At 35.1% G+C, this 12278-nt stretch overlaps 1 protein-coding gene across 4 annotated transcripts in view; it reads left to right on the plus strand.

The window, feature by feature from the left end:
• The window catches only part of NEDD1 (NEDD1 gamma-tubulin ring complex targeting factor), a 46293-nt gene that overhangs the window by 15583 nt on the left and 18432 nt on the right, over nt 1-12278 (plus strand). For all 4 annotated transcript variants that reach the window (XM_032298653.1, XM_032298651.1, XM_032298642.1 and 1 more), the window contains exon 6: nt 11730-11959. In XM_032298653.1, the coding sequence (XP_032154544.1) occupies nt 11730-11959 (230 nt within the window). The remainder of the gene's footprint in view (nt 1-11729; nt 11960-12278) is intronic.

Genomic DNA, 12278 nt, shown 5'->3' on the forward strand with positions numbered 1-12278 from the left:
CGAGTAGCTGGGACAACAGGCGCATGCCACCATGCCCAACTAATTTTGTATTTTTAATAAAGACGGTTTCACTATGTTGGCCAGGATGGTCTCGATCTCTTGACCTCGTGATCTGCCCACCTCAGCCTCCCAAAGTGCTGGGATTACAAGCGTGAGCCACCGCGCCTGGCCTAAATCTTTTCTTTTAAAGATATGTTTTTATTTCTTTCAAGTAAATACATAGTAGTGGAATTGCTGGATTGTAGCATAGGCATATAGTTTTACTTTGTGAAAAGTTTTCTAAAGTGCTTGTGCCATTTTGCACTTCTATTGACAATTTTATGAGAGATCCAGTTGCTCCACATTTTTGCTAATAGTTGGCATTATCTGTCTTATTTTTGTCACTTTGATGGTTGTGTAGTGCTGTCTCATGGTGGTTTCAATTTGCGTTTGTCCGTGTTGAATGATGTTAAGCATATTTTTATATGTCGTCTTTTGTGAAGTGACTGTTCAGGTCTGTTGCCCATTTTTACATTGGGTTGTGTTTTTAAAATTTATTTATAGTTTCTTATGTATTTTAGGTAGATTCATTTTGGGATGTGCATGTTGTGTATATCTTTTTTCAGCCATGACTTGCCTTTTTACTCCTTAATAACTTTTGTGTGTGTGTGTTTAATGAACAGAAGTTCTTAAAATTTAAGGAAGTCAAGTCTCACATGTCAGTCTTGTCTTTTATGTTTGCTGCTTTTTGTGTTCTTTTGAAGAATCTTGCCTGCTTCAAGGTTTTGAAGATACTATTCTGTGTTTTCTTTTAGAAGCTTCGTTGTTTTGTCTTTCTTGTTTATGTTTTTTTATGACCCATTTCAAGTTAATTTTTGTGTATTTTGTGAGAGGGTTCTACATTCCTTATAGATACTAATTACATCAGCATTATTTATTACAAAGACCAACCTATCCCCAGTGAATTACAGTAATGCCTTCTTGCAAAACTGGCAACTGTATATGTTAGTTTCTAGTCATTCTATTTTGTTCCATTGGTCTAGTTTGAGTTACTAGTTTTGATTATTGTAGTTTTATGATAGGTCTTGATATTTTTAACTTTGCTTTGACTACTCTGGGCCTTTTGCATTTCCAGCTGAATTTTAGAATCAGCTTGCCTGTTTCTACCAAAAAATCTGCTTCATTTTGATTGAGATGATATTGGATCTCTGGACCAATTTAAGAAGAACTATTTTAACAATATTGATTCTTCCATGAACATGGTATATTTGTATTTTGATACAGTTGATATTTGTATTTTGTCCTTTTATCCAGAAATTCTGCTAAATTCACTTAATAGTTTTGACAGTCTTGATTCTTTTGAAAGAATGTGTAGATTTTTTTTTGCATTTACATTTTATACACTATCATGTCTGTCATCTGTGAATAATGTTTTTATTTCTTATTTCCTAATCTTTACATATTTTATTACTTTTTCTTTATTGCATTGATTGGGATCTCCAGTCCAGTGTTGAATAGAAGTGGTGATAGTGGACATCTTTATATTGTCCCCAAATTCAGGAAGAAGCAAGCATTCACTGTTTACTACCAAGCATGATATAGTAATTGTAAGGTTTGTTTTGTAGATATCCTTTATCTTATTAGGGTGCTGTATATTGTGGGCAAATTTTACTATTTATGTGGAAGTTTTACATCATTTAGCCTTTATAATTCATAGTTATCCATCCTAGATGAAAGTAGCAATAAGCAAGTAGATATATAGTTAACCAAACAAAATATTGAGTACTATGAAAGCAATAAGCTGCAGAATTCCAAGGGAACATAAAGGAGAAACACCTAAGCCATTTGGGAAAAATGGAAAAGCATTTTAAAGGAAATGATGTCTCAGTGGCAACCTGAGGAAAAGTCTGTTATTCAGACCTGTGGTGTTGGGGAGGGACCAGAAAAGGTGGTGAGAGGATTTGGAGAGCATTGTAAGCAGAGGTTATCACTGCATAGAATGCTTACCACCATTTATTGTGTTTCTGCACTCTGATCATTGCATTATATTACATTCTCTCATTTAATCTTTGCTACTAACTTGTGAGGTATATGTTCTGTTTTACAAATGAGAAAACAGATTCCAGGACTTTCAGATCATACAACTCAACTCTTCAGAAGTGGTAGGATTGTTTTCTTTTGTTTCTCTCGCCCAGGAGCAGCTGAATCTGTAAGGATTTGAGGATGAATAGCTTCTGGAAACTTTACACTATTTTCTTGTCTCTTTGTGCAGGAGTCCAACATGTCCTCATACTTCTTGCTCACACAAATATCTTTTAAAATTCTAGGTGATAGGTTGCTGTATTATTGATTTTCAAATGATTTTCATTGATTACTTTTCACAGGGAACTGAAATATATTTTCTAGTTTAGGAAAACAGTAATGCTCAAAGCTTATCTCTTATCTAAGATCAGATAAACTAGAACTTGAGATCTTCATGGGCCTGCTGCCTCCTGTTTGGGCATTCTGCATCTCTGTAGGATCTTTTGGTGTAGCTTTACATGGTAAGTCCCACATTTATTTGGAGATCACTAGGAGTAAAGCACGTTAGCTAGCTGAGTGAGCTTGAACAAGTTACTTAACTCTCAAGCTTCCTTTTCCTTATCTGTCAAGTGAGAATAATATACATTTTTTTTTTTTTTTTAAGACAGAGTCTTGCTCTGTCGCCAGGCGCCAGACTGGAGTGCAGTGGTGCAGTCTCGGCTCACTGCAACCTCCGCCTCCCGGGTTCAAGCACTTCTCCTGCCTCAGGCTCCCAGGTAGCTGGGACTACAGACGCCCGTCACCACGCCCAGCTAATTTTTATATTTTAGTAACAACGGGGTTTCACTATGTTGACCAGGACGATCTCTATCTCTTGACCTTGTGATCTGCCCGCCTCGGCCTCTCAACGTGCTGGGATTACAAGCGTGAACCACTGCACCAGGCCGAGAATAATATACTTTTTTTTTTTTTTGAGACGGAGTTTCGCTCTTGTTACCCAGGCTGGAGTGCAATGGCGCGATCTCGGCTCACCGCAACCTCTGCCTCCTGGGTTCAGGCAATTCTCCTGCCTCAACCTCCCGAGTAGCTGGGATTACAGGCACGCGCCACCATGCCCAGCTAATGTTTTTTGTATTTTTAGTAGAGACGGGGTTTCACCATGTTGACCAGGATGGCCTCGATCTCTTGACCTCGTGATCCACCCGCCTCGGCCTCCCAAAGTGCTGGGATTACAGGCTTGAGCCACCGCGCCAGGCCGAGAATAATATACTTTTAAGGAGATTTTTTTGTTGTTGTTGTTGGCTAAATGAGATTATGAGTGTCTTTATCACATTGCCTACCATTTGGTAAGAGGTCAATGAATGTTAGCCGCTATTGTGAGCTTTTAATGAATACCAATCCATTAAAATACCTTTAGTGATTTACTTTTCTAAAATGGTTTGAACATATTTAGATTTAATACGTTCCCTCCAAACCAAGTTGCAACTTGACCCCAGTAATCATATTATGTGTTTTAGACTGATTTAAAAATGAGAGCATTAAAGATGGTGAAAAATTTGACTAGAGTCTGTTGTTTTTTTCCCCCTTTCCCTGGAACAAATGGTTACGTTTGTTTTGTATACCATTTTGGCCTCCATTGGTAAGGATGCAGTCTCTGTTTTCTTAGGAAGATAGTCTTCATGATTTTACTACTTATTTTTCCCTTTTATGGGCAGCATAATGTAAATCTTTGGAATGTCTTTCTTTTTTTCAAATTATTATTTTTTCTATAAGCAGTAATGGCTGTTTTATCTGGTTGTGGCCAAAAACATTGAATTGCTACTTAAACATTCATTAAGAAAACTTTTATTAAGATTTCTCAAAATTCAGTTCAGTTTAAAAATATTGTGGCCAGGCATAGTGGTTCATGCCTATAATCCCAGCACTTTGGGAAACTAAGGCAGGTAAATCACTTGAGTACAGGAGACCAGCCTGAGCAACAAGGTTATACCCCATCTCTACAAAAAATACAAAAGTTAGCTAGGTGAGGTGGTACATACCTGTAGTCCTAGCTACTGGGGAGGCTGAGGCAAGAGGATGGATTGAGTTTGGGAGGTCGAGGCTGCAGTGAGCCATGATCATGCTGCTGCACTCCAGCCTGGGCAACAGAGCAAGACCCTGTATCCAAAAGAAAAAAGAAAGTGTGTGTGTGTATGTGTGTGTTTATAATATGTGTAATATTCATTTAAGTTTAAACAATGTTCATAGAAATTTCAAATCTGTCAAAAAGTTGACATAATTGAATTCAAACAGTCTGTTACTTAAGCCCAAATTCTGTGTTGATCAGTTTTACTTATTGAGAAAAATGGTAGATGGGGCACATTTATGATTAAATTAAATTTTTTTCTATTTTTGTTTCTATGAACAATCAAGAATTTGAAATCTTTAAAAATTATCAAATTGTGTCTTAGTGAAAGTGACAGTAATGTGGAATCTCACAGAATCTGCATCATGCTGAATTTTATATTAGAAATAAGATTTTCTGAATATATTTAGAGTCCAACTTCGAAATGTCTGAGCTGAATTAAAGTTATTAGCTTTATGGCAATCACATTGTCTTTCTACAGGGGGAAAAAGAGCTTTGCTGCTTCTGCAGAACTGCTGGACTGACAGACTGCTTAGGTTATAATTGCATGTCACTATTTGGCAAGTTCAGCATCTTAAGCTCACAAATAGGTTAAGTTGTCTTACCTTTCTCAAACTGCAGCCTTTTCCAAAGCAATTACAAATGTCAATCTATTGTATGGATTCCTTAGATTAAAAAATGATTATTAAATGTAGGTTTTCTGTGATATTTTAAGTTTAACATATTTCAGTGTATGTTAAATCCATTTACTTTTCCTAAATGAAATGTTTTATGTGTAGATTTTGTAAGTATTAATAGTCTGCTTGAGTACAGAGACGTGGTGGTAAATGTAAATATTAATAACATTTTTAGAAATAACACCTTTCTCAAGAATGACACTAATTCTAAATTGGTTTATTTCATTGACTGGTTATGTTTATACCAGAATTGTAGCACTCAAAAAGTTTGACTACAAAGATATTTTATCTAGAAGTTGTCTTTTTTATGTTATATAGGAGCATTGGCATAAAATGTTTATATGATAACATTTCTTTGATTCTCTATATATTTCTGTAGTATTTGTATACACTTGAGTAACCTGTGTATTATGTTCTTGAGCAGTTTTATAATTGACTTGTAGGCATATAATAAATAGATAATCTGTATATTTCTTCTTAAAAATTAACTTTTTTCCTTCTATTTTTCTCTTCCAAATTTTATTTAATGGAAAGCTATTTGAAAGATATTTTCTTATAGTGTTTCTTAGTATAGCTCTGTCTTCCATCCATATAGTTATACTCATTCTGTTTGTCCAATCTTGTTTTCTGCATGTTCTCATTAGTGATCTACCCTGGGTATCCTGATATTATTAGTCTTTATAACCATAATTTTTAATGACTGCGTGCATTTCATTATTCAGTGCCATCATTTACCAAAATAGTTCTTTATTATTTTATTTTCCAAATTTTTATAATAAAAATAAGCACAGTGTTAATATTATTTTCCTAAGTATGTATCTTCTGCTTTTTGACTTTTTTCTTTGAGAGTTCAAGTTCTCTTTCAATGTAATTTAGTAGCAGGCTTACATTTTCTTTGAGGAGCTTAAGTGTTACTCTATTATCTTTGGTCTCAAATGTGTTATGTTATTTCATAGCTTTTTTTCCCCTTTTAAGTCACTAGTTTTTTATTTCTAGGTATTCAAAGGAATTTTTTTCTTTAAAGCCATATAATTTTTCTAGAATATATCTTGATGTTGGTCATTATGTATTGCTATTGTTAGGTACATTGTGTGTTACTTCATATGTAGTTTCAAATCTTTTTTTATTTTTGGAAATTTTTCTTAAATTATAATTTTTAGTATTTGTTCTTTTTCTCTCTTTGGATTGTTTGTTGTTGCATTTTCTTTGCTTATCTTCAGTGGTTTATCATTTTTCTCAAGTGCTTTTAAGCTTTTCTCTTATTTCTTTTTGATTTTTAAAAATTTATTTTTAACCGGTCTTTAAGGTATTATCTGTTGTGTTTATTCATTTTTTAATTTCTTCTTAATAAGCCTTCATTTTTTAAGAGATTTTAAACGTTTCTAATTCTTTCCCAAGTTCTGACATCTCATTTCTGAGTTTTAAATTTATGTTTTTTTAACATCCTATATATTTTTTTGTCTTGTCATCTGTTGTGAACATTTTTCTCCTTGTTCTCTTTGTTTTCATAAGTTTGTGTGGGATATATCTGTGAAATTCATTTTAATTTCCCTTAACTTCTAGACAGAGATAGGGGGTCAAAGTGGCTTTTCTAACTTCACAGAGCTCCCTATTGTTTTAATAATCTTTTTAAAATAATGGTTGCCTGCTTTCTGGGGTTCCTTGGCTCTGATCTACTTTTCATCCTATCTGTGAAACTTTGTTTCCTTCAGCACTGTTGTCTCCATACTGTTCAGGGTTGCTTCCACTCCAATGTGGGGCCCTGATGTGGGAGGGACACACTTCGGCTGGTCAGTTTTGGAATTCTCTGGCTAAACTGCCCTTGTCCTTTAGACTTTTCTTCAAGCTTGTAGCACAGCCTTATTAGTACAGTGAATGTTCTGGGTTTCAGCTGAGGTTGTAAAATTGGCCACCATGGTTTTCTGTGAATACCTTTTGGCTGTTATGGGCTTCTTCTGTTCTCAGGTCTGTTTCAGATTCCTTGTTATTTCCTCTGCTTTCTTCTGCACAAACACCAGTACCATGAAGGACTTATGGCTGTTAATTGTTTGACCTATCATCATGTATTTGGGGGTTCATGGGAATACCTGATCATCTAGTTTGTTGTAAATGTTGTCTATGAGATTTTAGTTTTTGGCCATCTAGTTTATTATCTGTTGTAAAACACACACACAGAACTCTGTCTCTCTCTGTCTCTGTCTCTCTTTCTCTCTCACTCTCTCACTCTGCTAGGGATTTCCAAGACCAGATTTGATCATTCTCTAGGAGGACTCACAGGATCTGTGTATAGTCGTACTTATGGCTATGATTTATTTTATAGTGAAAGAACACAAAGTAAAACCAGCAAAGAGAAAAGTGCATGGGGTGAATGACATAGGAAACCAGATGTGAGCTTCCAGAAGTCTTCTCCTAGAGCAGATGTGCTTAACCCCTCCCAAGATCAAATTGTGACAGCATGTACGAAATACCTACCAGGGAAGCTTGTTAGAGCCTCAGTGCCCAGGGTTTTTACTGGGGGGCTGGTTATATCTGATAGCCCTGTGCCTAGCACATACCAAAATTCCAAACTCCCGGAAGGAAATTAGACGTTCAGCTGTGGTTCAGCCTTAAACCATATCTGTCATAAATAAGTTTAGACACGGTGAGTGAGCCACTTTTATTAGTTAAGGCAGTGGGAACCTTTCCAAAATCCAAGTTCACAGATGCTAGCCAAGGGCCAACTCTGAGAGTAGGACTTTTTAAAGATAGGCAGTCTCGGGCCTGGTTTTCTACACACACACACATACACACACGCGCACACACACACACACACACACGGTATTAATGGACATTCAGAAACTCTGTTTTCTACACACACACACACACACACACACACACACACACGGTATTAATGGACATTCAGAAACTCTGTCACCACTGTAACCAGTAACTTATCAGCGACCTCCCATTGAAAGGATTTTAAGCAAGAGACCAGTATGTTGAGATTTTCAGGTTTGAAGTTGTTACTTGTTGTAACATAGTGGAGGATGGATAGTAAGCCACTGAGAATGGAAATAGGATAACTATGTAGTGGCTTAGATGAAAGATGATTTGTGCTTGAAATAAGGCCCTGGAAATCAAGAAGTTGGAAAGGATGGAGTCAAAGGAACACTATGTGTATTTATGGACATATATTTGTGTTTATGTACATATGCATGTTAAGACATTTGTATTAATTTCTTATTGCTTTATAGTGCCTAGTAAGAAAATCATGTGAATGCATGTTCTTATCTGTGCAAAGGGAAGGCTTTCCTAAGCATAAATATAAAGAAGTATAAAGTTATAAGTCGTTGGCAGCAAGCTTGATAAGTTGAAATATATAAAACTTTAAAACTTCTGACAAAAAGCAAGACAAAAATTCAACAAAATTTAAATGAAATGGGGAAGGTATTTACGATGTATGAGAGCATTAATGTTCTTACTATATTAAGAGCAGTTGCAAATTAGTATTTTAAAATTTTTCATAGCCCAACAGAAAATAGGCAAAGTAGAATAATGAGAAATTTGCAAAAGAAGGAATACAAATGGTCATTTCATATTTTCAAGCAAAAACCTTTAAGGCATGAACAACAATAATTTTTTTTCATAAATTAACAATTAAAAAAATGGATAGTAATCAGAGTATTTGCAAATCAGAAGTAACCTAAATGTCTGACATATCATTTAGATAAATTGGTATATTCATGCATTCATATCTTACCACAGCCATTAATAGCATGTAGAAAACATTGACATGGCTGTTTATAATAAAGTATGATTTCAGGTTTTCTGTTGATACTGTACTGCGTACATAGAAACATACATACACACAGAGAAATACTTAAAGGATATTCCCTGAAAATATCAACCAGTTTTTCTCTGGGTGGTGGGATTATGGATGATTTTTCTTTTTCTTTGTGATCAAAAAAAAAGTTTTTTTCTGTTAAATAATTATCTTAGAGACTGACAAACAATAACCTATGGTCCAGCCACTTAGTTTTGTAAAGTTTTATTGGAACAGAGCCATGCTTTTCATTTATATATTGTCTGTAACTACTTTTCAGTACAACAGCATAAAATATTTACTGTCTGGCTCTTTAGGAATAGTTTTCCAAACCTTCCCCTCAAATGTAGCAAGCAGTATATTTTTTATATTTAGAAACAATCTCCCTCCTCAACAAACATGCAGCATTCTTGCACATTAATGTGTTATGAGAAAAAAACAGCATTGCTACTCATAGTGCTGGGATTTTTGTTTTCCCCTCCATAAGCTTCTTGATTTACTTCTTTTCGTAGAAATAGTTTAGCCTGGAACAAGACAGGGACTTAATGATTTAAGTGCTGCTGATACTGAAATAAGTTAATAATTTATTTTAAATATAATTTGGAGGCCAGGCGTGGTGGGTCATGCCTGTAATCCCAGCACTTTGGGAAGCTGAGGCAGGTGGACTGCTTGAGTCCAGGAGTTTGGGAGACCTGGACAAAATGGCAAAACCCTGTCTCTTAAAAAACAAAAAAAATACCCCTCTCAAAAAATATGTATATATAAACACACATTAAATTTGTTTATATATAAATTATACATACAATTTAATATATAATTACATATATAATTTAGGAAATCAATGTTTTGTTTATCCAGGATTCTTAGCTAATATCTTAATGATATTCTAAAGAGAAGATTTAATAGATTTAGAGAGTTAAGAAGTGAAATTGTTAGTATTATCAAATAAATAATTGGAGGCATTTAAAGAATTCAGTGTGATTACTTAAGGGTCTTTTTAAAAAATATGTAAAAGTTGGTTGAATGGTGGGTACATAAGCAATGATGAGCAAGAAAATTGTGAGCCTCTGAAAATGGTGGTGACAGCTACCATGTACCTGATTCTGTGCAGAAATGCTATTGAATTCTCAAAATAATTGTGTTATTTAATCCTCAAAATAATTGTGACAGGTAAACAAGAGTATTTTCTATTATGTAAATGAGAACTCTGAGTTTTGGAGAGTTTAAGCAATTCACCTAAATCATAAAAAGGGTTGCTGAGCGTTCACTGAACTTAGGTTTATCTGAAAGGAACATTTATCATTATCTTTAGCCTTTTTTTTTTTTTTTTTTTTAATGGGCTGCCATGTAGGTCCCAAGAAATGAAGTAAGGTACAGAATTTAGGTTTTGTCTTAAGAATACATTTTTAACTGTTTATAAAGTTGTATTATAGACAGTGGTAAGCTCTCGTTCCTTGCTACATGCAAGCAGATTCTGGATAACCATGTTTGAAGGCTGTCTTAGTAAAACTCCCGCTGTGGCTAAGAGGTCAAGCTTTATGAACTTTGAGAATCTACCAGGTTTGCAATTTTATGGTGTTTTTAAAAATTCTACTTGTGTATTTATCCAAATTTAGATATGTGAAGGACCATAACTATATGAGCTCCTAAAATGCTGTAGAAATCTTTTTAGAAATAATGTTTCGCCTTATATTTTGATAGTCATATTTGTATGACTCTGTAATCATTAACATAATGCACTAAGGAGCTCTTTGTTTTTTATATAGTTAACATTTATGTAGTTTATTTTTTCTTGAATACAGACGAGAGAAAAGATTTGTGTATTCAAGTGGATATACTTTTTCCCAACAAAAATAAAAACTGTGTAAACTTTTTCTCTTTGTACTTTAGCTATATGAAAATGAGCCAAATTTAATGGATTAACATATTAATTATCTTAACGTAGGTGCCAGGTAACTAATATTCCTTTTTTTTTCCCTTAGAATTTGGTTTCTGTAATTCCTAAACATTTTTTGTTGTTGAGAGCTAATTCATATTATTTGAAACATTTTAGAATTAAGTAGAATATACTTTTATAGGGAAAAATCAGCTTAAATGTAAAGTACTTAATTCTCAGCCTAGTAGATGACAACATCAGGGATTTGTGTTTAGAGAAAGAAAGGCCAGCATTGCCCTCACGCTGATGCTTTTGAAACAATGGATATAGTCTATCCCCAGTCTAGAATGTTGCCAGTTTTTCCTTTGTGGTTTAATTTTTTTAAAAATTATGCTTCAAGTGTTGCATTGTCAGTGCATCAGATGCTCCGATTTAAACAAATGTATCAAAATGTCTAAAATATAGAAAACAAATACAAAATATTATTGCTTTTTTTCTCCCAGCATTCCCTTATACTCGTTCGTGATTTGGCTATTACTAATAGGCCTTTTATATATGATGGATGTTCTAATTCTGATGAATTAACGTAGATAATCTCAATGTATTAAATTTCTCCTCTGAAAGGGGAGATTGAGGTAGCTATACTCCAAGATAATAAAATGACAAGTACTTTATTAATAGACTATTGGTATACTTCAGGTATTGGTACATCATCTTATGGTCCATGTAATGACACTGTGGTTGTCATGATTGAAACCCGTGACTCTTTTGTTTTGTTTTGTTTTTTACTTTCTGGGTTTTTTTTTTGTTTGTTTGTTTTTTGTTTTTGAGACAGAATTGTGCTCTGTCGCCCAGGCTGGAATGCAATGGCAGGATCTTGTTTCACTGCAGTCTCCACCTCCCAGGTTCAAGTGATTCCCCTGCTTCAGCCTCCTGAGTAACTGGGATTACAGGCACCCACCACCACGCCCAGCTAGTTTTTGTATTTGTAGTAGAGACAGGGTTTCACCAGGTTGGCCAAGCTGGTCTCGAACTCCTGACCTCAAGTGATCCACCCACCTCAGCCTCCCAAAGTCCTGGGATTACAGGCGTGAGTCACCACACCTGGCCGAAACCTGTCACTCGCAGACATCCGAGAAATCCTAAACCCCATGTGAATAGTGTGATTGGCTGTAATGTATATGGCTTACATAAAATGTCCTTATGAATGCTTATAATTACATAAAATTTATTCTTTCATTTTTATAGTCTGTTCGGCATTTGAAGTACTCCTTGTTTAAGAAATTGCTACTGGGCAGTGTTTCAGACAATGGAATAGTAACTCTCTGGGATGTAAATAGTCAGAGCCCATACCATAACTTTGACAGTGCACACAAAGCTCCAGCTTCAGGCATCTGTTTTTCTCCTGTCAATGAATTGCTCTTTGTAACCATAGGCTTGGATAAAAGAATCATCCTCTATGACACTTCAAGTAAGAAGTAAGTATGACATGCTTGTTTTTTAATTTAGTAACAACTATTATTCCATTAACAGGCATATTTGTGATTTGTATAGACCACTGATTAATGTCCAGGGGTTCTAAGGTTTGTACAATTGATGAATCTAGTAAGATAGAATTTTCTTCTCACGCAGAAAAAAAAATAGATGGTGTGTAGGTAGTATTTAGAGTTCTGAAACATGAACAATGGTGCAGTCCCGGCTCACCGCAACCTCCGCCTCCCGGGTTCAAGCGATTCTCCTGCCTTGGCCTCCCAAGGAGCTGGGATTACAGGCGCTCACCACCACACCCTGCTAATT

The sequence above is a fragment of the Sapajus apella genome, unplaced genomic scaffold, assembly GCF_009761245.1.
Source record: "Sapajus apella isolate SASKATOON/1434 unplaced genomic scaffold, GSC_monkey_1.0 scaffold2, whole genome shotgun sequence".
Taxonomy (NCBI): Eukaryota; Metazoa; Chordata; class Mammalia; order Primates; family Cebidae; genus Sapajus; species Sapajus apella.